This window comes from Hippocampus guttulatus, chromosome 3 (assembly GCF_054856545.1).
Source record: "Hippocampus guttulatus isolate MCC_2025c chromosome 3, RoL_Hgut_1.0, whole genome shotgun sequence".
NCBI classification, from domain to species: Eukaryota; Metazoa; Chordata; class Actinopteri; order Syngnathiformes; family Syngnathidae; genus Hippocampus; species Hippocampus guttulatus.
The window spans coordinates 28,912,255-28,939,131 of record NC_141263.1 but is presented as its reverse complement, the minus strand read 5'-3'; the positions used below and the strand labels follow the sequence as shown (position 1 = coordinate 28,939,131).

General features: G+C 46.8%; 3 protein-coding genes across 5 annotated transcripts; 2 read left to right on the top strand and 1 right to left on the bottom strand.

Annotated features, from left to right (window-relative positions):
* Positions 1-187: 187 nt before the first annotated feature.
* On the top strand, positions 188-4,690 carry LOC147208120 (uncharacterized). 2 transcript variants are annotated; one of them, XM_086108015.1, is made up of 4 exons: positions 188-603; positions 1,149-1,452; positions 4,326-4,390; positions 4,547-4,690. In XM_086108015.1, the coding sequence occupies exons 1-4, from the start codon at positions 471-473 to the stop codon at positions 4,549-4,551; spliced, it is 507 nt and encodes a 168-aa protein (XP_085964141.1). In that variant the 5' UTR covers positions 188-470; the 3' UTR covers positions 4,552-4,690. The 2 variants fall into 2 exon arrangements, with proteins under 2 accessions (XP_085964141.1, XP_085964140.1); XM_086108014.1 differs by lacking the exons at positions 4,326-4,390; positions 4,547-4,690 and having other exon boundaries at positions 1,149-2,890.
* Positions 4,691-4,703: 13 nt separating this feature from the next.
* On the top strand, positions 4,704-17,412 carry LOC147208119 (AP-2 complex subunit alpha-2-like). Of its 2 annotated transcripts, none has more exons than XM_086107992.1 (22): positions 4,704-4,918; positions 5,810-5,878; positions 6,355-6,497; positions 6,661-6,854; positions 7,700-7,829; positions 8,141-8,242; positions 8,328-8,436; positions 8,882-9,032; positions 9,158-9,326; positions 9,883-10,020; positions 10,594-10,776; positions 10,845-10,942; positions 11,043-11,274; positions 12,029-12,193; positions 13,438-13,583; positions 13,798-13,880; positions 14,607-14,697; positions 15,007-15,129; positions 15,532-15,648; positions 15,755-15,824; positions 16,740-16,867; positions 16,965-17,412. In XM_086107992.1, the coding sequence occupies exons 1-22, from the start codon at positions 4,852-4,854 to the stop codon at positions 16,975-16,977; spliced, it is 2,721 nt and encodes a 906-aa protein (XP_085964118.1). In that variant the 5' UTR covers positions 4,704-4,851; the 3' UTR covers positions 16,978-17,412. The 2 variants fall into 2 exon arrangements, with proteins under 2 accessions (XP_085964118.1, XP_085964117.1); XM_086107991.1 differs by having other exon boundaries at positions 16,733-16,867.
* Positions 17,413-17,519: 107 nt separating this feature from the next.
* On the bottom strand, positions 17,520-21,107 carry LOC147208118 (protein C19orf12 homolog). The gene is made up of 3 exons (XM_086108049.1): positions 20,935-21,107; positions 19,774-19,943; positions 17,520-18,241 (listed from the first exon to the last, which is right to left on the bottom strand). The coding sequence occupies exons 2-3, from the start codon at positions 19,931-19,933 to the stop codon at positions 17,976-17,978; spliced, it is 426 nt and encodes a 141-aa protein (XP_085964175.1). The 5' UTR covers positions 19,934-19,943; positions 20,935-21,107; the 3' UTR covers positions 17,520-17,975.
* Between the last annotated feature and the right edge of the window lie 5,770 nt (positions 21,108-26,877).

Genomic DNA, 26,877 nt, shown 5'->3' with positions numbered 1-26,877 from the left:
GTCACACGCTTTGTTGTTTGAAGCAGTTTGAGATGAAATACACCAAAAAAAACCATGCAAGCCTTTAATTTTTTTATCTATCTATCTGCCTGCCTTTTTTCCTTCCTGCCTTCTTTCCTTCCTTCCTTCTTTCGCGGGTATCATCAAATTTTTGTCCTAATGTGGTAGCCGTCGCATATTTCAAAGATGGCTGACTTATTGCGCATGCGTACTGTGGACTATGTCGACCTGCAGATCGTGGCTTGGGCACGCGTTTTACTTTAATCGTTCCTCTCGAATTATTACGGAACGGACTGATGCCTCGACAAAAAAATGCCCATCACATTTAGTGGAGGAAATCGATCGTCTTGATGCAAGTTCAAGCTTCTCTGGCTAACTTAGCTGGCTAACTTAGCTTGCTAACCGCTAGCAAGGAAACGAGTTCGTTCGCGACACATTGCTAAAACGAGATCAAGTGACTCTCAAGTGTTATGAAAATGTCTGCAAGAAACACATCAGATTACAAGGGGGGACTCTGTGCAACAAAAGAGGACATGAAGCCACGACGTCATCTACTGGACGCGCTTTTCAAGTTGGAACCTCGAGTTGTCTTACACAGGGGAGGTTTGTACACTTGTTTCGCTCACTGTTTACGAACTACAAAACATATCCCTGTGTTTATTTTAATTGACTCGCCGGAAGCTTTCTAGGTTACATGAAATGTGACCTAATTGACATCCAATAATCTGTAGTAGGACGACCTGATGGCGTCTCCTCATGATTAGGCGGATCCAGCGACGTAGTCGTAGGAAGGTTTGGCATGAAAGGGCTCCATGGTGGACCTCAGAGTTGACAATTTCCCTCCAGAGGTCCTTTCTCGATAAGAACTAGCTTATTACGTGTAACCTTTAGTGTTTAAAATTTTTTGAGTCGTTTTCACTCAAGCCATTGTTGAGGGAGTAATTTGCAAAAGTTGAGTAAAGGCAACTGGACTATTCTTGAAGACATTTCACCTTTAATCACAATCGGCGTCTTCAGTTAATTTTCTATCACCTGAAGCATTGCCAAGTATGACTAAAAGCGTTTAGGAACAATAATATGGAGTGTCCAAGTTACAACCCGAGGTCTGATTTGAGCAACCTGTGTATTTGGATTTTTGTTTCCCGCAGACTTCAGTGAAGACTATTTTTGTCCTGAGCAGTCCCCACAAATTAAAGAGGAGGAAAGCCCAGAGACCCCACGTGTCAAAGAAGAAGCGCAGGAGGATGAAATCAGCAAGTCTCCGTTGAATGGTGTGGTGAAGAGTGAAGACCAGGATGGACGATCCCGATCGGACGGCCTCTTGGCTCCACTTTCAGAAGGTGACGACGTCACGTCACACTCTTCTGACTATGACGACGATCAGGATGATGATGACCTCTCCCGTGGTGATATGACATGTCACACTGGCAAAGGACGAGTGAAATATTCTCGGTACGACAAAACCTTTGTCAAAAAGTCCTCCTTGAAAAGACACACAAGAACAAACGGCGCAGAAAAACCTTTTGTCTGCTCAGTTTGTGGTAAAAGATTTTCTGAAAAGCGAACTTTAGCGTCACACACAAGCATACACACAGGGGAAAAAACCTTTGCCTGTTCAATTTGTGGTAAAACATTTTATAGCAAAAGGGATTTAACCAGGCACACAAGAACACACGCTGGGGAAAAACCTTTTGTCTGCTCAGTGTGTGGTAAAAGCTTTTATAGTAAAAGTGATTTAACGAGGCACACAAGTACACACACCGGAGAAAAACCTTTTGTCTGCTCATTTTGTGGTAAAAGATTTTCTGAAAAGCCAAGTTTAACATCACACATAAGCACACACACGGGAGAAAAACCTTTTGCCTGCTCAGTTTGCGGTAAAACATTTTCTAAAAAGGACAGGTTAACGAGGCACGCGAGAACGCACACTGGGGAGAAACCCTTTGCCTGCTCAGTTTGCGGCACACGATTCAGACAGAAGGGCCATTTGAAAGCGCACACAAGCACACACACTGGAGAAAAACCTTTTGCCTGTTCGGTGTGCGGTAAAGGCTTTCCGAAAAAGGGATATTTAACAGTGCACACAACAACACACACTGGGGAGAAACCCTTTGCCTGCTCAGTTTGCGGCGCACGATTCCGACAGAGGGGACATTTAAACGTACACCGAAGAACCCACACTGGGGAAAAACCCTTTGCCTGTTCAGTATGTGGTAAGCGATTTATTCATAAGGGTGATTTAACCAGGCACGCGGTAGCGCACACGGGGGAAAAACCCTTTGTCTGCTTCGTTTGCGGGAGGCGATTCATTCAAAGAAGCACCTTGACAGCTCACAGGAGAACACACGCTGAAGAAAAACCTTTTCTCTGCTCAGTTTGTGGTCAACGATTCACTCGCAGCTCAAGTTTAACTAAGCACGCAAAAACACACGCCGAAGATAATCCTCCGTCCTCGTTGTTGGCCAGGTATGTCAAAACAAACACGGAATGTGTTTCAGGCCGTATCAGCCAGCCAAGTTAGCATCTGTTGCTTCCGACATGACCATTTTTAGATTTGGGCATTTCAGTCACGGCCTCTTCTACCGCCAAGCGTTGTCTCAGCAATATGGCGTCCATTTTGGGGAAGTGGGTTTTACAGGAAGCGCCAAAGAAGCTTATTGTATGAATACTGATGAGAAAGGGGAGGTGGGATTCCAAAAGACTTTCTTCTTCCCGCTCCTCTTCGTACACAATCTGAGACCCCCCCCCCCCCCCTCTCTCTCTCTCTCTCTTTTTTGGGCGTGTGAAACACTCCCTTGTTAGTATGATCTGAAATAAGCTATGTCTCGATGTCTCTCTGTGTTTTAGAGTAAGATGCCATTTATCTGAAATAAATGGAAAAATAATTTGTTGACAAGGTCTAGTGGCAGTGTTGTGCTGCCAGATTAGCCGCTTTCCCGCCATATTTCGGGAGTTTTCAGGCCCGTAGCAACTGGCGACAAATCTAGCGACTGTTGTTATTGGAGACTGATGTGAAAGCATGCGTCGTTCTTATTGTGCTCAAAATGCTGAGTGTGCTCCCCGTCCCGGAGCGCTCGGAGCCCTTTTCCGCCAGGGCCAGTGCTGTGCTAAGTTAGTGCTGAACAAGTTCTGAGGAAGATCGTGTTTGGTTTTCCACCGGCAAACAACCAAGTAGGAACCACGTCATGACGTCACCGTAAAGCGTCCTAACGTCACCGCCTACCCAAGAGCGCTTGCGCTATTAATGATAATAATAATAATGATGATGCGCTGTTAGCATCTGCTAGCCAACTTAGCATATACTTGTATGTAGTACATAACAGTCGGGGACATGCAATCAGCAAACGCTGCGAGCTTTCTTAATCATCTGAGATGATGACGAGGCCGGCTGCCAGTCGGAGATTGCGGGCACATTAGGATAGTCTTATTCTGAGTAAAATATTCCAGGCAGTATGATACGTCAGTACACGAATCATTCAACATTGAAGGAAAAAGTTCAAACACTGTGCGTAGCCAGACAATACTTGGCTACAAGTGGCGGGGCGGTGACCTCGGGGCATCGAAATCCATCCATCCATGATCTGAACCGCTCTACCCTCACGAGGGTCGCGGGGGGGGGGGGGGGGCGTCTTCGGGCAGTAGGCGGGGGACGCCCCGAACCGGTTGCCAGCCAATCGCGGGGCACACAGAGACGAACAACCGTCGGCGCTCACACTCACACCGCGGGACAATTTAGAGTGCTCCGTTAACCTGCCATCTTCCGTGCGCGTTTTTGCAATCTGGGAGGAAACCGGAGTGCCCGGAGAAAAGCCACGCAGGCGCGGGGAGGCCGCAGCCGGAATCGAACACTGCACTTCTGCACCGCCCGTTGCTAAACAACGGAGAGGAATCCCACACTGTACATTTAGTTCAGAAGCGAGCTTGCGGCAGCAGTTAGCTTCCCGCCGTTGCTTGTCACGAGGGCCTTTTCGCCTTTTTGGGTGGGAAAAATCTGGTCGTTATCATGAAGTTTACGTTACCAAGGCATTAGTTGTAAGCAAAATCGGCAAATGGAAAATGAATGACGTCAAGCCCACAGACGTGCCGCCGCGACGGCCATATTGGCGTTGCTGCCATCAAAATGTCCATGACGTGCGTGGCACCCGTGACGGCCGTGGCCACAGTCTCGTCGAAGGCACCGATGCAAAGTGCGGCAGAGCAGGTAGAATCGACCTATTCAGATGACACGATGTGTTTCATGAAGCAAGCTCACGTTCACGTCTTTTGAACATGCTAGTTTGGCACACTCCAATTCACCCTTCTTTATTGGCATCAAATCCCGACAGAGGTGAACACCACTGCGGCTCGAGCGACCGGCTGCGCACCGTCATTCCAACCAAGCGCCGGCGAGGTAAGTTACGACACACATCAAAACTTTTTGAACCGTTTCCAACTTTTTTTTTTTGTCAGAATTTTGTGTGGCACTGGATATTTTTAGGCCATGAAAAAGTACCGGTACTTCTCAAACGGATTACACTGTTTTTCTATCTATCTATCTATCTATTAGGATAATGAGTTGGCATAATGGATGTACGGGTGATCTAAAGATCATATGGAAACCGCCCACCCGCATTGTGCCAAGGGAGTTTGGAGTGAACAAAATGGAGCGCGGCCCACGTGAGGGCGTATCTCGCTTGGTAGGGAGCGCGGCCGGTATGCTTCCTGACTGGATCCTTTCCGGGACGCCGAAGCCTCTCGAGCCGCCCGCCGTCGTCGCTTGCTGGCCGGCCGGCTTCGCCACTGCTTTTGGCCCGGTGGAAGCGAGTGTGGACGAGGGGACACGACGTTTGGCCTTAGCGGGGAAACGCCGACATGCCGGCGGTGTCGAAAGGGGACGGAATGCGCGGCCTGGCCGTGTTCATCTCCGACATCAGGAACTGTAAGTTTATCCACCTTAGCCGCCGAATAACATCAAAAGAGTCTCGATGACGCGCTCAACTCTTCACAGAGGAGTCGTTTGTGCACACTATCGAGCGAATCCGCATCTTTCCTTCCTGAAAATTCGTATGTTCGAAGTGCAAATTGCAGACTTTTTGACAGCTAGCCGGCGAGCTAATGAGCTCTTAGCTGGAAGCCGCTAACGTCACGACGAAGGGCGTGACCGCCACTTTGAAACGCCAAAAGTCCCACTTGCAAGACGACAGACGCCCTTTCGAGGATATTTGACCGAGTAACCGCTTTGGAATTGATTTGATCCACAAAAACAATCACTTTTGTGAGCGGTCGGAGTCTCGCACTGTTGAGGTATCGCCTTGTAATGAATTCTTACAATTGACGAGTGGCAAATGACAGGAAATGGGATGTCACCCAATGCCCCTCCCCCTGCCCCTTTTTCAAAACGATTGATATTTCAAATGAGCGAAAAGAAATCTGCTTGACCAATGCTAAGAAAATATCCGATGCAATATTCACCCCGCTTTGCAAATACCTTGGCCAACGAACGTTTCACAAAGTCACCAAGTGTTCATTGTACTTGCGTATCTCTAGTTCACCAAGTTCTTTCCTCAAATAATAGCGAACAATGAGTCAAGATGACCGTTTTTGTGACAAGCCTTGGTCCTACATTCTTTAGGCATCATATTGACTGACTTTTGCGCTACGTTAAATGTGACATTATTCACATTCACAACTCCTGGCAACAAAGTCTTGACATTGGAAGCAAATGTGAGGTAGCTATCAAGAATATAACAATTAATGTCGACCATCTGCTCCGAACCTCAACTGATCCAAGAGGAAGTTGAGTTGAACTCACTTTTTTTTTTTTCCTCAGGTAAAAGTAAAGAGGCGGAGGTCAAGAGGATCAACAAGGAACTGGCCAACATTAGATCAAAATTTAAAGGTAACTAACAAGAGTGTGTGTATATACGCAACGCGCTGTGAGAAGGCACGGCACAGAGAGAGGATACGGTATACTCACTGGGATTAACGCTTTGCTCTGTGGAAACAAGCAATGATGACCGGAAGGTGAGAGGAGACCTTTTTCCGCCTCTTCTTCTTGCTCTTCATTCAGCTGGATCTCTTTCGGTAGAGCTCGGTGCAGCCCCGCATGTTGTGGTACGGCACTGAAGGCAAGCGACTTGAAATTTGACTGTCTGAAATTGGTGGAAAACATGGATTAAAAATCCTCAATCGAGCGGGGTGCGAATGGCGAACTGCCGTTTAGTGGGGCAATGCCGTCTTGTCCTCTCTACTTCCGAACTGCGCCGCTCGGCTACGTTCGATCCGATTTTTACATCAAACGCTAGTTGAAGGAGGAGCGCAAACGGGATGTCTCCTTCCCGGTAAAGCGCTGATGTTGTTTTCATCTCTTCACAGGCGACAAGGCTCTGGACGGCTACAGCAAGAAGAAATACGTCTGCAAGCTGCTATTCATCTTCCTTCTGGGCCACGATATCGACTTCGGGCACATGGAGGCCGTCAACCTGCTCAGTTCCAACAAGTACACGGAGAAACAAATTGTAAGCCCGCAATGGGTAAACTGAACATCGGCGTCGGTATTACCGGACGAAACTCAAAATTCGTCAAATCCTTGATGATGCCAAAAAATTGCACTCCATTCCACCGCTTGAAGTCTGTTAAACACCACGTCTCACGGAATGTCTTTGAATGCGTCGCCTTCAGGGTTACCTGTTCATCTCGGTGCTGGTCAACTCCAACAGCGACCTGATCCGCCTGATCAACAACGCCATCAAGAACGACCTGAGCAGCCGCAACCCCACCTTCATGAATTTGGCGCTTCACTGCATCGCCAACGTGGGCAGCTGCGAGATGGCCGAGGCCTTCGCCTCCGACATCCCCCGCATCCTCGTGGCCGGGTGCGTGCGCGTCCTCTCCGCCGTCGCCGCGCATTTTGCGGGAAATGATGTCGCTTCAATAAAAAAATGAAAGTGCTTTTCCGCACGTAGGCGACCGCGTGCTAATAAAACAAAGCAATCCGCCGATTGCCAAACTTGAAATTTAAAGCCCTGATAGGGTGGTGAAAAGATTGAATTACAAGTGATTTTTTTACTTCTTTTCCTTTAGAATAATATTTAAAAAATTTTTTTTTTAGTTGTTTGGGGGGCAGGAGTGAAGGGACTCTTTCTTTCCAGAATAAAAGTAAAGTATTTTTGCACAAGTTGTGACTTTCTCCACTCGGAGAAAATGTGAACTTTCTGATCATATCAAGACTTTGATCTTGTCCACTTATGTCTTTATACTCAGAAGATTGCAACCTAGCCAGACAAAATACCTTTTTTTTTTTTGGTTGTCCTTTGTAACTACAAAGCCGTGACAGGATTGCATGAATATTTAATTAACTCATTCACTCCCAAAGACGTTTTTAAATGTCTTTTCAGGCTTGGTCCAGAATTGGCTGCTACCGAATGAGTTAAGTGTAAGAATCATTACCGGTACATGTATTTTTTTCAGACTAGAATCCTATTTTATTTTATTGAGGAAAATAAGATGGCCTTTCTCATCAAAAGGTGTGCTATCACAAGAATGAGGTTCTATTTTGGTAGAATGGACTTGTTCAAGTCGGGATTTCGTCCGCCGTTAAACTTTGACTTGAATATCATAACGCGACGTTTTCTTGGGACGATCCGGCTTTCTGCCCCCCAAAACGACTTTTCTTCCCGGGACAAAAAGATGTGAGCCGCATGTTCTTGCCCCCTTCCAGGGACACCGTGGACAGCGTGAAGCAGAGCGCGGCGCTTTGCCTCCTTCGCCTCAACAAGACGTCACCCGACCTGGCGCCCATGGGCGAGTGGACGTCCAGGGTGGTCCACCTGCTCAACGACCAGCACCTGGTGACACTTTTCACACTCGCGTCCACTCGAGAGGGCCGAAGCTCAGGCGAGGCCGGCGGGCTTCCCGGCTTCCCGCTCAGCAAATCAAATTGAGCCTTCCGAGGGCGTTCAGCATCTACCAAAAGCCACATTGAATGCCGGCGGCGTTCCATCCCTCCGGCGGCACTACGTCACAAAAAACAAAACGAAAAACCCCCCACGGCGATTGGTCACACCAGACCGCCGCCCGTCTCTCTCTCTCTCTCGAGCTGCAGACTTTTTCCATGTATTTTTCGATTCTCCTTCAAAGACCAAAGCCGTTTGTTTTTCAGGGGGTGGTGACGGCGGCCACCAGCCTCATCAGCAGGCTGGCCCAAAAGTGTCCGGATGATTTCAAAACGTCCGTGGCGTTGGCGGTGGCCCGACTCAGCAGGGTGGGTGTCGCTCCGAAGCGAGTTGGAAAAATAGAACAAAAACCTGCCTTTATTCAAACATGTGTGGATGCGATATTTTGTCCAGATTGTGACGTCGGCCTCCATCGACCTTCAGGACTACACGTACTACTTTGTGGCAGCGCCGTGGCTCTCCGTGAAGCTGCTCAGACTGTTGCAGTGCTACCCTCCACCGGGTACTTCTGCTTGAGCCACCTTGCGCCCCGGCCCGGCCCGGTCCGAGCCGCGCGGCATGCGACGCGACCGGGACGCGGCGTTGATATCTGCATTGAAAATTGACGGACTGTGGATTTGTTTTTGCAATCGTATCATGATGATGATTATAATAATAATAATAATAATACATTTTATTTATAAGCGCCTTTCAAGACACCCAAGGACACTTTACAATAACAAAAACAATAAAACACAATACGGGTTGAGCAGCGGCAGCCAAATGCGCCAGCGTTCACTCAACCCGGATGTCTCTTTCGTTTTTTGTTGGCCATATTTAAAAAAAAAAAAAAATCCTAACTCCCGAACTCCCGAGTGTCGTGACTTTTGACGCGGTCCATTTTGGATTCGACTCCAAATTGTACGCAAAGCGAGCGGGCCATTTTATCTTTCCGATGTTGTCCACAGAGGACGCGGCACTGCGGAGTCGCTTGACGGAATGTCTGGAGACCGTCTTGAACAAAGCCCAGGAGCCTCCCAAGTCCAAGAAGGTTCAGCACTCCAACGCCAAGAACGCCGTTCTCTTCGAAGCCATTTCGCTCATCATCCACCACGACAGGTGGGGGGGAGGGGGGTGCGCGCCAGCATGGCGGAGCGCAAACGATGTCCGGATATGTTCGCTCGTGGCGCCGAGGCTCGGTCTCGAAGCGTCCTAAAAGTCTTTTTTGCGCCGTTGTCCCACAGCGAGCCCACCTTGCTGGTGCGAGCGTGCAACCAGCTGGGTCAGTTCTTGCAGCACCGCGAGACCAACCTGCGCTACTTGGCCTTGGAGAGCATGTGCGCCCTGGCCAGCTCCGAGTTCTCCCACGAGGCCGTCAAGACGCACATCGACACCGTCATCAACGCGCTCAAGGTGAGCCGCGCCCGCGCCCGCGCCCGCTGCTCTCTGGCCGACCGCAAGTCGACTGGCACGCAGATTTCAAAATGATGACGCGTAGCCATCGTCATTCAAAAATCACACGTTGGTTGTCAACATAAAAAAATACCTTTCTTTTGCCCTGTGATTTTCTTTTTTGGAAATGTGTGTGACCAGAATGAAAATATTGAATGTTTGGCAGCATTTTGGGAAATATTTTGGAGGTGTTGGAAAAAAAAGTACCCCCCCCCGAAAGGCATTTCAACAGTCATAACACTTAGATTAAAATACAAACGAAACGTATAGAAATGTTTTTTCTTTTTTTTCTGACTGAAAAAGTCAATTTGCACATAGTTGTCGTGGGAATAAGCAAGCAGACAAAATTGCTTCGAGTTTATGAGTACGTATCGCTCCCTTGTGATTGGTCGTACGGGTAAAATGAATTTTTACATCCATTTTATTTTTTATTTTCCCCCCCTGAGCTGCCCTCGTGTTACACGCGCTGTTTGGTCCTGTTGATGAAAATGGTCTTTCGCCATCCGTTTTGCGGCAGACGGAGCGGGACGTGAGCGTTCGCCAGCGTGCGGTGGACCTTCTGTACGCCATGTGCGACCGCAGCAACGCCAAGCAGATCGTGGCGGAGATGCTGAGCTACCTGGAGAACGCCGACTACTCCATCAGAGAGGAGATCGTACGTCACGCCTTCGCCCCGCCTGTTCGCGTCGCGTTCCGCTCTGCATACTCGAAGGAGGTCATGAAAGTAGAAAGCGTGACGATTTAACCGGACCGTTGCGGCAGCTGTTGGTCTGGCCGGAAATCGAATTTCCCGGACACGCAATTCAGGCGACGCAAAAAGAAATGCGTCACGCTAATGCGGATACGAAAAGTCGACAGGCCCTCGTTCGACTGTCGTTCGTTAAAAAAATAAAAAATAGAAGGGGCGAGAGCACTAATCCCCCCACCTCCATCAGTAATGTGACCTATGACCTTTACAACTCGGTTCAAGGTGCCCGGGAATTATGACCGGTTCAAAATACCAGACAGGCTTCTGCTAGAAGGTTAAAAAAAAAAAAAAGCTTTTTATTTTATTTTTTGCCTGGTTATATGTCACAAATGGTGGGGGGGGAGTGTTGAAATGATACAACGCAGTCTTCCCTTTGGTATCACCAAATTCAGGCACTCGAACGGGGGTGCGTACGCCTTTTCTGTGCGACGGTCAAGGCTTTCCGCAAGACTTCCCTCTCCGTCCCGCCTCCCCGCGCAGGTGCTCAAGGTGGCCATCTTGGCCGAGAAGTACGCGGTGGACTACACCTGGTACGTGGACACCATCCTCAACCTCATCCGCATGGCCGGGGACCACGTGAGCGAGGAAGTGTGGTATCGCGTCATCCAGATGGTCATCAACCGAGACGACGCGCAGGGCTACGCCGCCAAGACCGTCTTTGAGGTGAGCGCCGACGAGCCGCCGGATGCCGTCCTGGGCCTCCGCGTCACGGCCGGTCGAATCGTTGGCAGGCGCTTCAAGCACCCGCCTGTCACGAGAACTTGGTGAAAGTGGGCGGCTACATCTTGGGGGAGTTTGGCAACCTGATTGCGGGAGATCCGCGCTCCAGGTACCGACTTTTCTCCTCCTCCTCCTCGTACTTCCTCGACACGACGCGAGCGGTCCTTTCGGGCTAACTCGGGCGTGTTGCGCCGGCTGTCGTCCTTCAGCCCGCTGGTCCAGTTCAAGCTGCTGCACTCCAAGTTCCACCTGTGCTCGGTGCCCACGCGGGCGCTGCTGCTGTCCGCCTACGTCAAGTTCATCAACCTGTTCCCGGAGGTGAAGAGCACCATCCAGGAGGTTCTGCGCTCGGACAGCCAGCTGCGCAACGCCGACGTGGAGTTGCAGCAGAGAGCCGTGGAGTACCTGAGGCTCAGCTGCATCGCCTCCACCGACATCCTGGTGCGCGTCCCGCCGCCGACGCCGACGCCTCGTCTCCTCTTTCCACTGATCCTCGACATCAGCGGCGGTTTGGCACGCAGGACGCAACTTGTCCCCGAAACGGAGGCTTCTAGCTCAGCGCCCCCCCGCCCCCCCAGCCAAAGCGTACTCACAAGAGAATGACATGTTTTGTATCGTTGAACAACAACCAACAGCTTAGCCTTTAGCGCGACGCTCGGCACGGCGTGCAAAATGGCCGTTTCAAAGCGACGGATGCTCGCACACAAAATGGCGGAGAAACGCACATCGCGAGCTCACGTTCGTTGTCCTCGACAGCAGTTTTTGACAAATCGCGGAGCATCTCGAGATGACTTCGGGCTGCGCGCACGTCGCTCGGCATCGAGACGAACGACGCGTCGCGGACAAACGTAGCGTCTCGGGAGCCGGTTGGGAGTTGTCTCGACGTATTTCAAAAGGGACTCGAACAAAAGGCGAAATGTTGGAAAGTGTACGTAGCATCTCAACCGGCGCTACTTTTGCTAACTGCAAAGCTAGTCGCCAATTCGCCAACTCGGTGTCAAATTCGTGTCGTTTGACAAAGTCCAGCCGGTCGTGTACGGCCATCGCGTTATACTGCCGGTCGGCGGGCGCGATCAGGAGCGGCGGCGCCATGACTTAAGATTTCAGCAATAAAGCACGACGCGCAATCCCTCGAATGATGTTCTCACGACTGCAACCCGACGGCACTTTTTGCCTCTCTTTCTGGCCGCCGCAGGCCACCGTCTTGGAGGAAATGCCTCCTTTCCCGGAGAGGGAGTCCTCCATCCTGGCCAAGCTGAAGAAGAAGAAAGGACCCGGCAACGTGACCGGCGTCGACGACACCAGGCGCAACGTGAACGGCGCCGCCGCGGAACGCGGCAACGAGGCCCACGCCGCCGCGGTAATGCCGGCGTCCCGTGCTCGCTTGGCTTTGGCCTTCTCCGCTGACTCCTTCTTGGTTCGTTGTCGTTCCGCCTCCGTCGGCGCTCTCCTTCACCGATGACTCTGCCGCATTAGACGCGGCTGCGCCGTGGAACGGGCGCCCGTCCGAGAACGACGGTGCAGCTCATGCCGTGGCCCCACGTTTGCATCTGAACTCGGGCCCGATGATGTTTGCAGTGTTGCGAGTTGCTCGAATGGTCGCCGTAACTCATTAAAAAAAAAAAAAAAAAGAAATAACTCGGTGTTCCAATAACGCCGTTGTTCATTTGATTGTAATGCGACCTCCCTCTTCCTGGGTTTTTTTTTCTCAGCTACGACCACGACGGCGTTGTTCAGGATGATTCTTTGAACGCGGTCACCCTTGAACGTGTCGAAAGGAACCAACGCCATTGTGACGTTGACATCGCGGCAGCCATTTCTGCTTCCTGCGGCTCATACTACGATTCCAAACTCTTTTCTCCGGTTAATAATGTTGGCGTTGCGTTCCCGCCTCTTCTGACACCTCAAAATTGAGTTTCCCGAGACGAATCGAGAGCTTGTAATTCAATGCGGCTTTGTAAAGTGCGCACGGAACTTTCTCCCATTGCAAGGGGCCATCTTTGGCAAATTGGAGAGTCGGAATTCTGCGCGTCTCGCCGTACGTTTGGTCATTGATCTTTTTCGGAGGGTGGGGGCCGAGCATGTATTTCCCCCAGCTGCAATGTCCTCTCGCCACCCTGAAGCGTGTTTATTTACAGGCCGTTGAATCCAAATAAGAAACGCGTGTTGTGCGAAGCTGACTCCGGAACATTTGTGGCCGTTTTCTTTTGATATGCCGTTTGCGTTTTTTTTTTTCTTTTTCATTTCGTCAACTGGCGTCGGTTCGCTTGACCGCGACACACTTTCCTTTCTGCTCACCAGAGTGACACAAACTCCTTCACTCCAAGGACGCTCTGTGGTGCCGTTGTTCATCATTTGAGCTTTCACAGCATATACAATTGGACTTTCCCCCCCCCCCCCCCCCCCTCAAAATTTCCATTTTTTGAATGAGTTAAAAATTGTCCTGCGTGTGCGCGTGCGCCCTGTTTGTACTCGAGCTAACATTGCTTTTTGTCACCGTTGGTCAAGTGTTCCAGCGGAATGTTGCGGCCGCCGTGGCGCCGCTTAAACGGCGAGGAAAAGCTCAACTTTCCAAATGACTTTGGACGCGTGTGTCTGGCGCAGAACTCGGCACATCCCTTCAACGACCTGCTCAACCTCAACTCGCCCCCCGCAGCCAACTCCAGTCTGCTGGTGGACGTGTTCTCCGAAGCCCCGCCGGACACCGCCCCCGCCCCTCCCCCCGACGTCTCTGACGAGAGTTTCGGCAGGTTTGTTGTGGCAAAAAGAGGAACACGGTAAATCTCCAAATTCCCTTTGAGGCCTCAAAACAATCCGACACGAAGACCGAATGCGACGCCATCAGGTTTTTGACAACGATGAGGCTTGCCGTCTTAAAGTATCAAACAGAACTTTGGACTCCCAACAAATCCACCCGGGTGTGACGAAACACCGCCGGGTGGGTTTGTGTTTCTCTTCATGCAGGTTTGTGTGCAAGAACAACGGCGTTCTCTATGAGAATCAACTATTGCAGATTGGCCTGAAGTCCGAGTACCGGCAGAACCTGGGTGAGCGCCGAGCGGCTTCCGTTCATTCCTCGGGGAACCTTAGCAAAGGACTCGTTCCGGTCCGGTGCGGTATGCAAATGGGGGCCCGGTCCTCCCCTTTTATGTCAGCATTCTGACAAAGTGAACGGTCCCTCACACTTGGGAAGTTGACGAGACGCCGTTGCGATAGCGGCGGCCCGCTCGGGGCCGCGAGCGGGATTTTTTAGAAAAATCACAGTCGGAATTGCTGAGAGACGAACGTGAGCAAAGTTTCAGCGGTGTGTGTGTGTGTGTGTTTTGCATGCTAGCAAAACGACATGTTACTGTACTGAGGTGAAACTGCACTTGTTGACACCCGCATGCTCCTTGTACTGCCCGTAACATACTCGCAATTATTGGTCAAATGTCATCATTTTTACGTGTGTGCAGAATAGTCCACGTACTAGTAAGGACAAAGCACATGCGTGCATGCAATTTCATTCCGCGTGACTTACGTATATCTACGTCTTGAAAAACCACTACGGCCGCCGAGCCCATGACGTATTTTTACGTCATTGGCATTTCTCTTTTCATTTGCGTCCTAGCGTGCAGACGGGTCTGACACAGGCTCTGACTCAGCATCAGCCTCTCCTGGGTTGTAAATGATTTAAAATCTGGCCAGCGATCAGCCAGGATCAAGCTGCAGAAGACACACACACACACACACACACACTTTCATCTTCATTTCAAATGTGGGCCCCCTCCCAGGTCGCATGTACGTGTTCTTTGGCAACAAGACATCCAGTCAGTTTGTCAGCTTCTCCTCGTCGGTGACCAGCCAGGACACCCTGAAAGCTCATATCCTTTCTAATGCTCACTTTTTTTTATTTTAAACTCATTCACTCCCAAAGACGTTTTTAAACGTCTTTTCAGACTTGGTCCGGAATTGGCTGGTACTGAATGAGTTAATTGGTGCAGTAATTTCAGAGGGCCGTATTTGGGATATTTATAGTGGTGGTCATATTCAAATTCCTTTCGATGGAGGATTTGGGATTTTCTTGTAAACCGCGAGCTAGGACTTGTCAAAAATGGAGATGCGCCTTCTATGGGGTTACCAGCGGCGGCGTTTTGTCTGGAAGCGCCTTCTTTCTTGAGCAATGAATCCACAGGTGAACGTCCACGCCAAGGCGGTGGATCCCGTCATCGAGGGCGGCGCTCAGGTCCAGCAGATCCTCAACATCGAATGCGTGTCGGAGTTCAGCGACGCCCCGCTGCTCAGCATCCGCTTCAGGTGCGTCGATCGTCCCACGCGCGCTCAAATTCGCGCCTTCCCTAAATGACCACTTTTTAAATGTTTTTTATTTTTTGTAACACCCAGATTTTTGCAAGTTTATAAAACAAACAAAATATAAGTATTCACAGCCTTTGATATGAAGTTCTCAACTGAAGTCAGATGCATCTGCTTGCACTGACAATATTTGAGATTTTTCTACTGCTGCTTTAGAGTCCTGTGAAATATATTTGTGGGGGAGCGGGGGGGTTTCACAGCTTAGTGCGACACTGAACGCGCGCACCTCTACGAGTCAGACTTGCCCGACAAATGTCGTAACAACGGAAAGTCTGGAAATTGCGCGAGGGGGCTTGGGCCCAAATTGCAAGTTGATGCACTGAGCGGCGCTCGCGTGTGCCGCAGGTATGGCGGCGCCCCACAAAACATCTCGGTCCAACTCCCCGTCATGCTCAACAAGTTCTTCCAGCCCACCGAGATGACATCGCAAGACTTCTTCCAGCGCTGGAAGCAGCTCGGCCTGTGAGCATCACGCGCGCGCATGACCCCCCCGACCCCCCCACTCCCCCCTTTTACAAAAGTAGACACCTGGCAAGTGTAAGCCATTCCCACATTTCCTCGGTTGCAGTCCTCAGCAGGAAGTCCAGAAGATCTTCAAGTCCAAACACGCCATGGACGGCGAGGTCACCAAGGCCAAGGTGGGCTGTCCACACTTTTGACAAAATGAAAATCAGTCGATGTGCTTTGCTGAAGAAGGCCGTCAAAGTCAATGTGTCGCTGGCGTCCTGTGAAGAACACCCAAGTGCATTTTTGTCATTCTCGAAAGGTTCACCTGAATAGGGTGTCGGCCGTTAACTCCTTCAATCGCAGCCACCGTCAGTGGGGCGAAGCCGTTTTTGACCGATTTGCAAGGCCCACAGATGATTGGGTTCCACGGGGATGTTAACATGCCACGCGCCAAAAGAAAGCCCAGACTCCCTTCCTTCAGCCGAAAAAAAAAAGTGTGTTTCTGTCTTTTAGAAAATTGCTACGTTTGATCAGATTTACATTTTCTGAGGGGGGGGGGGGGGGAGGCCTTTTGGTCAAAGCGTGCGTTTTGCACATCGAAATGAGACTTTCCGTCGACAAAGCAACACCACAAAAGGGCTTCTGGTCGCAAAAATATTGATCTGCGCTCTCGCGAACTGATGAAATCAACCGCCAACAGACAAACGCGACGTGCTTCGTTCAGCAACTCCATCTCCCTGGTCGCGGGGGGGGGGAGGATTTTCTTCGCCAAGAGCAATCCTCACGGGCTAATTGTTTTGATTATACATACAAGCTACTCGGCCACAACCCATGCAACGCGCCACCCGCTGGACACATTTGAAATGACTTGCAATGCAGACGAGCCTGACCCTCGGTTCAGAGGCTGCGGCAGACCCTTCTGCACCACTGACGTAGAAATATGTCATGAGTAGGTCGTGGTTTTTCTTGACATTTTTACATACGTCATGAGGAATAGAAGTGTGAACATAAAAAAAAAAAAGGACAAAAATGGACATGTTTTTCACAGGTCAGCGGCGATGTTCTTGTTTTGTTGTTAACGCTCGTTGTGGTTTGCTAGATTTTAGGTTTTGGCGTGGCGCTGCTGGAGGCCGTGGACCCCAACCCGGCAAACTTTGTCGGAGCTGGTGTGGTTCACACCAAAACTTCTCAGGTGGGATGTCTTCTACGGCTGGAGCCCAACACGCAGGCGCAGGTAAGGCGCGCGCGCGCGCGCACGCTCACGTGCGGGAAATTCTTTTTGATGACCTTTTGTTCGAGGTCGTAACAAGTGCGCGCGTTTGTCTCGTCAGATGTATCGTCTGACCCTGCGAACCAGCCGCGACAGCGTGTCTCGGCGACTTTGTGATCTGCTCTCAGATCAGTTCTAGAAGCTTCTGTGTACAGTTTGTAAGTTTTTTTTTTTTTATGGATTTTTTGGCACATGGCTTTACGGCCTTTTCCTTTTTTATTTTTAAAGAAGGGTCTTGTCCTCTTGTCACCACGTTACATGTGAGTACGACATCAGCACGACAAAGGGTGCCTTAACACCTCACGCCGTTGTTGTTTTGTCGGCTTTTTAAGCACTCGCACGCTTTGTCCCATTGGTGCCTTTCTACGTGAAGCACGAGCACACTGCCTCACAATTTCTACCTGAATGCATGTCACACACTTTACGTGCGATATTTCTATTTTCTAATGCTCCTCGCTGCCTTAAGAGTTGTTTGGTTTGGAAATAAACGCCTTCTCCTCAAAAAAGGGCCACTCGTGAACCTGACTATGCAACTGAAGTGGGGAAAACCTTTTAACGATGGCCTTGGAAAAAGCTGTCAAAAGTCATTTTTAGGACAAGAAAGTTGAAGGCGAGGTGACAAATGAAGTCATACTTTATGTTGGAAAGTAGTTTGATAAAAGCCACAGTTTAGAATGAAGAGACAAGATTTCACTACATTCTGATCCGATCGCCAGTCGGTCGCGGGGCCCCCAGAGAGACAAGCAGCCATTTTCAGCCAACATCCACATCCATCCGCGCACAAGTCGGGCCAGTGGAAGGCGACGCCATCAGCGACTTTTGCAACGCCACTCTTGGTTGTGGAAAACATGAAAACTTTCATCCAAAAATCAATTCATCAGGCACGCGAGGGGAATTTGAAAAAAATTAAATAAAATAAATAATCCACACAAAGTGGTCACCGTGTTGCATTTTATGAAATTGACATGGCATAGTAATAAATAGGCGCAAGGATGATGGGTAAGTTTCAAAAAAAAAAAAAGAGCAGCGGTCCGGTCGGGCGAGGGGCTTTGCTTTGGGCGGGGCAGGCGCGTCAGTCTTTGTAGCGCACCTCGGCTCGAAGCTCCCCGGTGACGTAGTTGAGCAGGGCGGCGAGCACCTGCTGCTGCAGCGTGGCGTTGCCCGTCACCAAGGCGACCAGCTGCGCCGCGTCCGTCCAGTTCAAGCCGGCCAGGACGGCGCTCACGTCCCGGCACAGTTTGTCGCGCTGCGCCGGGGGCAGCTCGGCCAGGATCTGAGCCAGCGGGCGGAACTGGCCGCTCGACACCCAGGCCGCCAGCAGGCTGCCCACCACGCCCCCTGGTGGAGGCAACGGCAACAACGCTCAGCGCTCGCTCCGAAGGCACACCTGCGGCCTCGCCGCCTTTCTCCGCCGCCCTCCCACCTCCAACCCGCCTTTCCTTTCCTTCCTTCCTTCGTAATGTCCCCATTCTTTCTCTTCTGGCGTCCCCCCATGGTATTCTTTTCATCGGCCGCCTTTCGTCCTTCCCTGCGGGGCTGCTGTCCCCTTGGCATATTTGGCTTCCTGACCACCAATCGTTAGGACTTTTTTTTTTTCATCAGAAATCCCTCCTCTGATTAAACTCGCATTGCTGCCTCTCTTGCCATCAAGTCCACTCCCCCCCCCCCCCCCCCCAATTCATGTATCATCCTTCTCTGCTTAAACGTACTTTTCCGCCTTGCCTCATTCCTGATTTTTGTCTTCTTTCTTTCTGACCTGCCTTCCTTCTGCTCTGACCTGCTTTTTTCCCCCTTGTGTCTTTTCCTTCCCGACGTCCTTTTCTCAGACCCTCTCTTTACTCTTGTGTCCTTGTTTGCTTTAATTCCCCGCCTCCTTCCATTGCACCAGCGGTTTGTTTATGCAGCCCGGAGCCTGCCTTCCAGCTCAGACTTCCTTTTTCTCCTTTCATTCCTTCCCTCCTACCTTCTTCCGTCAGAGCCACTTTTTGCATCCATCCTTCCTTTGCTTCAGACTGCTTTTCTGCCTTTGAATGCTCGGCTATATACAGTGGAGCTACTTTGTTTTCTCATCCACTCGTGTTTAAAAAATAAAAAATCCCGAACGTCGTGTACCTGCTTCTCTTTTCATTCTACCTCGCAGCCGTTTGCAAACAGTTCCTGTCACGACCGCCACATTTATTTGTGGTTCGCGTGGTGGGAAGGTCCCACAAGCCACAAATAATTTCCACAAATAACTGTCTCGCTGCACCGGCAGGCTGAAAATAGTCCAGGCAACAGCAGCGTTCCCGGCCCCCGTCTCACTTTCACCGTCCTCGTTGGCGTCGTTAGCTTTCTGACAAGTGGTGGTGGGTGTTTCTTTTGAGAAAACTCACATGTGCCATGTCATGGGACATGCACCACTTTCTTTCGAAGGGCAAAACAATTTTTTTTTTGGTTAAAATAAAAGCACAACTATCTTTCTTTGAAAAAAAAAAATCCCCTACCCAACAAAATGTAAGTTTTAAGTTAAAAAATGACATTTTTTAGAATCTATGCAATAAACATTTTACTTCCTCTGGGATTGAAAAAAAAAATACTTTTCTTAAAAATGGAGAAAAAGAGAAGGACCCCCTCCAACCTCACCTCCCCCGCATAACTTTATTCTCCAAAAAAGTGTGTCAAAGGTGCGATTGCCCACTGGACAAGCGACGGCCTTAGCCAACTGATTAGTATCAGGTTAGCTCGCATGTGATTTCATGAAATAATGTCTGTAAACAAAATACCCTCCGGTTGGAGACTTTGTTTACATCGGCCAAAAACTCCCACGATTCTTTGCGTTTGCATGGCATAGTTGATGATTCTTGCCCACAAAAGTTTGCAGTTGTTCTTACCGACAGCAATGCCGGGCGGTCCGCCCACCAGGCCTCCCACGAAGGCGCTGCCGCCCGCCATCAAGGCCCCCTTGGCCGAGCCTTTGACCGCCACCTTGATTTGCTCACGAGATGAGATGTCGCGGCACAGGCGCATGACGTCGTCCACCCTGGGCGCCATCTTGCCAACGCTGCAGAAATTGACAAACCCGTTTAGCATACAGGATTGCTTTCTCAGACACCCCCTGGCCCCCCCCCCCATGTATCGATCAAGCCCTTATTTAGCCCCAGCGGGGTGGGGAATTCCCGGCGCCGTCCCTCCTAGTATACTTGAAAACACCAAAATCTAAGAACTCGCATCATGACAATTGAAAACTCAGTCCCCCAAATCACTCTCAATAAGCAACAAGGATGTAAGGTACACATCACTGTAATGACCCGCAAAAAGGTCTCAGATACCAAGACCAACTCGACACGAGAAATCCGTTTTAATTCTTGGTAATTCCAGGTTTTCTTCAATTCACAACTTTTGAAAATGAAACCTTCATGCCAATTTGTCTTGGTAGACACACACACACACAAAGCATTAAGAAGCCATTATTGCGTCATTTTTGACTAGAAGTCCGTCAAAGCTCATGAATTAAAAAAATATGACTCAATAACATGCGATTTGGTAGGCGTAACAAAAAGTCAGTTTCTCATTAAATAGATTTTAAGTCAACTTGGTCCCTCTCTTGTCTTGACAGACAGAAACTAACAAATAAGCAAAGGATGAAGACATTCGTAATGACTCCGAATTGCATCGGTCGGTGTTTGTAACGCATAAATACCTGTTGTCAACAATTACATTCACATTTACGATAAACGAAAAGTAAACTGTTGCCCAATGGTCGAACGAGAACAGAGAAGTGTTTACCTGCATTACCTTTAAAGTTTCGTTTGAACAGTTTAACAATCATAACGCAAAGGTTATTTTTCCTCTCTCTATGATGATACAAGTACAGTAGTCAATTAAATTGGTTTCGTTTTTGATTTCAAATTATGCCGACTAATTCATCGTTCTACTTGCTTCCTCGACGAATAAAAGGTTAGCCGCGTCACGTTTTCCCTTAAGAACAGTTTCGCACAATGCTTTTATGTGACTTTCATGCGTTAAAACAGCCGTGGCATGACTATTCTTACCGGTACTCGAGTTGTAGCAATCAACTTTGGTCCTGTTGATGTTGGACTTGTCGACAACTTCCGGATTGTTTCAGAGCCTAAACAGTCGTGACAAGATAGTTCCCGTCCAAGCAGGAAAACCCATTTAGTCGGTATTAAATGCTATCAATTGAGAAATCTCATCAACCCGACTAAATGTCGCTACCATTTGATTGTATTGCGTATTTTCATCAAAAATGTTGCACAGACTTCACTGAATGTGCGGAGGTTAACCGCAATCGTTGCATTTACAATTGACATCGTTCTGAAATCGGAATGACGTACCGACCCCACCCTTTTGCCCAATTTTATGATGACGTTTGGTGACGCTTGGACGAATGGCTTGGTGATACTCTGTTTTGACCAGAGAAGAAGACAACAGCCTCGGTCCGTCGCTGAGACAGACCCGTGACAGCAGACGCTATCAATAGCACTCTCACATTTAATAGCACCCTCCTTAGTTTGTAAGGTGTAGGCAGGGATTACATTTAGATTTTATATGCACGTGTAAATGGTTTAAACCTTCCTTTCTTTATAAATCTTGTTTCATCATAAAGTGCGTGACTATATTTTTCAATACCAATTACTTGTTAAAGTTTGCACAATCAATGGGATGAGTTGCAATGCATAGATGTGAATGATAAAAGTAAATTGCACATTTGTTGAAGGAAATGGAAGGTGCTTCATGAAATGTTTTGTAAAAGATACGTTCATTAAATTTCAACATTTTCCAAATGTTCTTGTACTTCTTTATACCAGAACAAAGGAAAGACATTGTTTTGGTTGTTTATAGCAAAGTATGGTATCATTTTAACGGTCCGGCCCACTTGACATCGACCGAGGCCGTATGTGGCCCACCATGTGAAATGAGTTTGACACCAGTCATGTATAGTAAGGCGTTTTTAGCCGAAAAAAAAATGACCATGTATAGTAAGGCGTTTTTAGCCGAAAAAAAAATGACCATGTATAGTAAGGCGTTTTTAGCCGAAAAAAACGACCATGTATAGGAAGGCGTTTTTAGCCCAAAAAAACGACGATGGATAGGAAGGTTGTTTGTGAATTGTTCCTTGGTGTGAGTGCAACGATATGTCTGGAGAAGAGGATCAGAAAATGCATGGCCACGCTTGTTTCTGAAAACACACAAGAAGCCCGGAGCCGGAATTGAACCCTGCACCTCTGCACTGTGACGCAGACACACTAACCATTCGACTACCGGGCCACCATGAACGTTTCACATCGTTCTGATACAAGACACTTTTTTTCAAAATACAAGCGTGAATAGTCAAGCTTTTTTTTGTGTGTTGGAAGGCATTTTTCACAATAAAAAAATGACCATTTATAGCAAGGCGTTTTTTTACAGCCAAAAAGACGACCATGTATTGTCAGGTGTTTTGTGAATTCTTAATTGGTGTGAATGAGAGCGAAAAGATGGTTGGCCCCACATGTTTTTGAGAACACATAAATCGCCAGAGCTGGAATTGAACCTAGCACCTCCGCACTGGGATACAGATCCACTAACCACTCGACTAGCTGTCGACATGACACTTTTTTTTTCAAGACACCATGACTAGAATATTTTTTTCCTTTGTAAAGCGGCGTTTTTCACAACAAAAAACGACCATGTCCAAAAAGGAGTATTTTTGCAGAATAAAATGCTGATGCATCATTAAGCATTTTGTGAATTGTTCCTTGGTGTGAGTGAGAGCGTGAAGAGAATAAAAAAAAGGATGGCCACACATGTTTTTGACAACACATAAATGGCCTGAGCCAGAATCGAACCCTGCACCTCTGCATTGGGACGCAGAGGCACAAACCACTTTACTAACAGGGTTGTAATGAACATCCTGCGTAGACCCTACGTGAGAATGTAAGGCGTTTTCAGCGCAAAAAACCACCATGTACAATAAGGCGTTTTTAGATGAAAAAAACGACCATGTAGATAGAGTAAGTCGTTTTTAGCCGAAAAAAACGACAATGTATCGTAAGCCGTTCTTTGCCGAAAAAAACCCAACCATGTATAGTAAGCCGTTTTTTAGGTGAAAAAAACGACCATGTATAGTAAGCCGTTTTTAGCTGAAAAAAACCGACCATGGTAGAGTAAGGCGTTTTTAGCCGAAAAAAACGACAATGTATCGTAAGCCGTTTTTTGCCGAAAAAAACCCAACCATGTATAGTAAGCCGTTTTTTAGGTGAAAAAAACGACCATGTATAGTAAGGCGTTTTTAGCCGAAAAAACGACCATGTATATATAGTAAGGCGTTTTTAGACGAAAAAAACTATACATGGTCGTTTTTTTCGGCTCAAAACGCCTTACTATACATGGTCGTTTTTTTCGTTTAAAATCGCCTTATGATACATGGTCGTTTTTTTCGTCTAAAAACTTCTTACTATACATGGTCGTTTTTTTTCAGCTCAAAACGCCTTACAATACATGTACAGTTTTTTCAGTTAAAAACGCCTTACTATACATGGTCGTTTTTTTCGTCTAAAAACGCCTTACTATACATGGTTGTTTTTTTCGGCTAAAAATGCCATACTATACATGGTTGTTTTTTTCGGCTCAAAACGCCTTACTATACATGGTCGTTTCTTTCGTCTAAAAATGCCTTACGATACATGGTCGTTTTTTTCGGCTAAAAACTTCTTACTATACATGGTCGTTTTTTTCGGCTAAAAACGCCTTACTATACATGGTCGTTTTTTTCGGCTAAAAACGCCTTACTATACATGGTCGTTTTTTTCGGCTAAAAACGCCTTACTATACATGGTCGTTTTTTTCGGCTAAAAACGCCTTACTATACATGGTCGTTTTTTTTGTCGAAAAACGCCTTACTATACATGGTCGTTTTTTTTCGCCTAAAAACGCCTTACTATACATGGTCGTTTTTTTTCGGCTACAAACGCCTTACGATACATGGTCGTTTTTTTCATTTAAAAACGCCTTACTATACATGGTCGTTTTTTTAGTCGAAAAACGCCTTACTATACATGGTCGTTTTTTTTCGGCTAAAAACGCCTTACTATACACGGTCATTTTTTTCGGCTAAAAACGCCTTACTATACATGGTCGTTTTTTTTCGGCTAAAAACTTCTTACTATACATGGTCTTTTTTTCATCTAAAAACGCCTTACTGTATATGGTCGTTTTCTTTGGCTAAAAACGCCTTACTATACATGGTCGTTTTTTTCGGCTAAAAACGCCTTACTATACATGGTCGTTTTTTTCGGCTAAAAACGCCTTACTATACATGGTCGTTTTTTTAGTCGAAAAACGCCTTACTATACATGGTCGTTTTTTTCGTCTAAAAACTTCTTACTATACATGGTCGTTTTTTTTCGCCTAAAAACGCCTTACTATACATGGTCGTTTTTTTCGGCTAAAAACGACTTACGATACATGGTCTTTTTTTTCATTTAAAAACGCCTTACTATACATGGTCGTTTTTTTCGTCTAAAAACTTCTTACTATACATGGTCGTTTTTTTTCGGCTAAAAACGCCTTACGATACATGGTTGTTTTTTTCATCTAAAAACGCCTTACTATACATGGTCGTTTTTTTCGTCTAAAAACGCCTTACTATACATGGTCGTTTTTTTCGTCTAAAAATGCCTTACTATACATGGTCGTTTTTTTTCATCTAAAAACGCCTTACTATACATGGTCGTTTTTTTTCGGCTAAAAACGCCTTACTATATACATGGTCGTTTTTTTTTGGCTAAAAACGCCTTACTATACATGGTCATTTTTTTCGGCTAAAAACTTCTTACTATACATGGTTGTTTTTTTTCGTCTAAAAACGCCTTACTATACAAGGTCATTTTTTTCGGCTAAAAACGCCTTACTATACATGGTCGTTTTTTTCGGCTAAAAATGCCTTACTATACATGGTCGTTTTTTTCATCTAAAAACGCCTTACTATGCATGGTCATTTTTTTCGGTTAAAAACTTCTTACTATACATGGTCGTTTTTTTCGGCTAAAAACGCCTTACGATACATGGTTGTTTTTTTCGTCTAAAAACGCCTTACTATACATGGTCGTTTTTTTCGTCTAAAAATGCCTTACTATACATGGTCGTTTTTTTCATCTAAAAACGCCTTACTATACATGGTCGTTTTTTTCGGCTAAAAACGCCTTACTATACATGGTCGTTTTTTTCGGCTAAAAACGCCTTACTATACATGGTCGTTTTTTTTGTCGAAAAACGCCTTACTATACATGGTCGTTTTTTTTCGCCTAAAAACGCCTTACTATACATGGTCGTTTTTTTTCGGCTACAAACGCCTTACGATACATGGTCGTTTTTTTCATTTAAAAACGCCTTACTATACATGGTCGTTTTTTTAGTCGAAAAACGCCTTACTATACATGGTCGTTTTTTTTCGGCTAAAAACGCCTTACTATACACGGTCATTTTTTTCGGCTAAAAACGCCTTACTATACATGGTCGTTTTTTTTCGGCTAAAAACTTCTTACTATACATGGTCTTTTTTTCATCTAAAAACGCCTTACTGTATATGGTCGTTTTCTTTGGCTAAAAACGCCTTACTATACATGGTCGTTTTTTTCGGCTAAAAACGCCTTACTATACATGGTCGTTTTTTTCGGCTAAAAACGCCTTACTATACATGGTCGTTTTTTTAGTCGAAAAACGCCTTACTATACATGGTCGTTTTTTTCGTCTAAAAACTTCTTACTATACATGGTCGTTTTTTTTCGCCTAAAAACGCCTTACTATACATGGTCGTTTTTTTCGGCTAAAAACGACTTACGATACATGGTCTTTTTTTTCATTTAAAAACGCCTTACTATACATGGTCGTTTTTTTCGTCTAAAAACTTCTTACTATACATTGTCGTTTTTTTTCGGCTAAAAACGCCTTACAATACATGGTTGTTTTTTTCATCTAAAAACGCCTTACTATACATGGTCGTTTTTTTCGTCTAAAAACGCCTTACTATACATGGTCGTTTTTTTCGTCTAAAAATGCCTTACTATACATGGTCGTTTTTTTCATCTAAAAACGCCTTACTATACATGGTCGTTTTTTTTCGGCTAAAAACGCCTTACTATATACATGGTCGTTTTTTTTGGGCTAAAAACGCCTTACTATACATGGTCATTTTTTTCGGCTAAAAACTTCTTACTATACATGGTTGTTTTTTTTCGTCTAAAAACGCCTTACTATACAAGGTCATTTTTTTCGGCTAAAAACGCCTTACTATACATGGTCGTTTTTTTCGGCTAAAAATGCCTTACTATACATGGTCGTTTTTTTCATCTAAAAACGCCTTACTATGCATGGTCATTTTTTTCGGTTAAAAACTTCTTACTATACATGGTCGTTTTTTTCGGCTAAAAACGCCTTACGATACATGGTTGTTTTTTTCGTCTAAAAACGCCTTACTATACATGGTCGTTTTTTTCGTCTAAAAATGCCTTACTATACATGGTCGTTTTTTTCATCTAAAAACGCCTTACTATACATGGTCGTTTTTTTCGGCTAAAAACGCCTTACTATATACATGGTCGTTTTTTTTCGGCTAAAAACTTCTTACTATACATGGTCTTTTTTTCATCAAAAAACGCCTTACTATACATGGTCGTTTTTTTCGGCTAAAAACGCCTTACTATACATGGTTGTTTTTTTAGTCGAAAAACGCCTTTCTATACATGGTCGTTTTTTTCGTCTGAAAACGCCTTACGATACATGGTCGTTTTTTTCATCTAAAAACGCCTTACTGTATATGGTCGTTTTTTTCGGCTAAAAACGCCTTACTATACATGGTCGTTTTTTTCGGCTAAAAACGCCTTACTATACATGGTCGTTTTTTTCGTCTAAAAATGCCTTACTATACATGGTCGTTTTTTTAATCTAAAAACGCCTTACTATACATGGTCGTTTCTTTCGGCTAAAAACGCCTT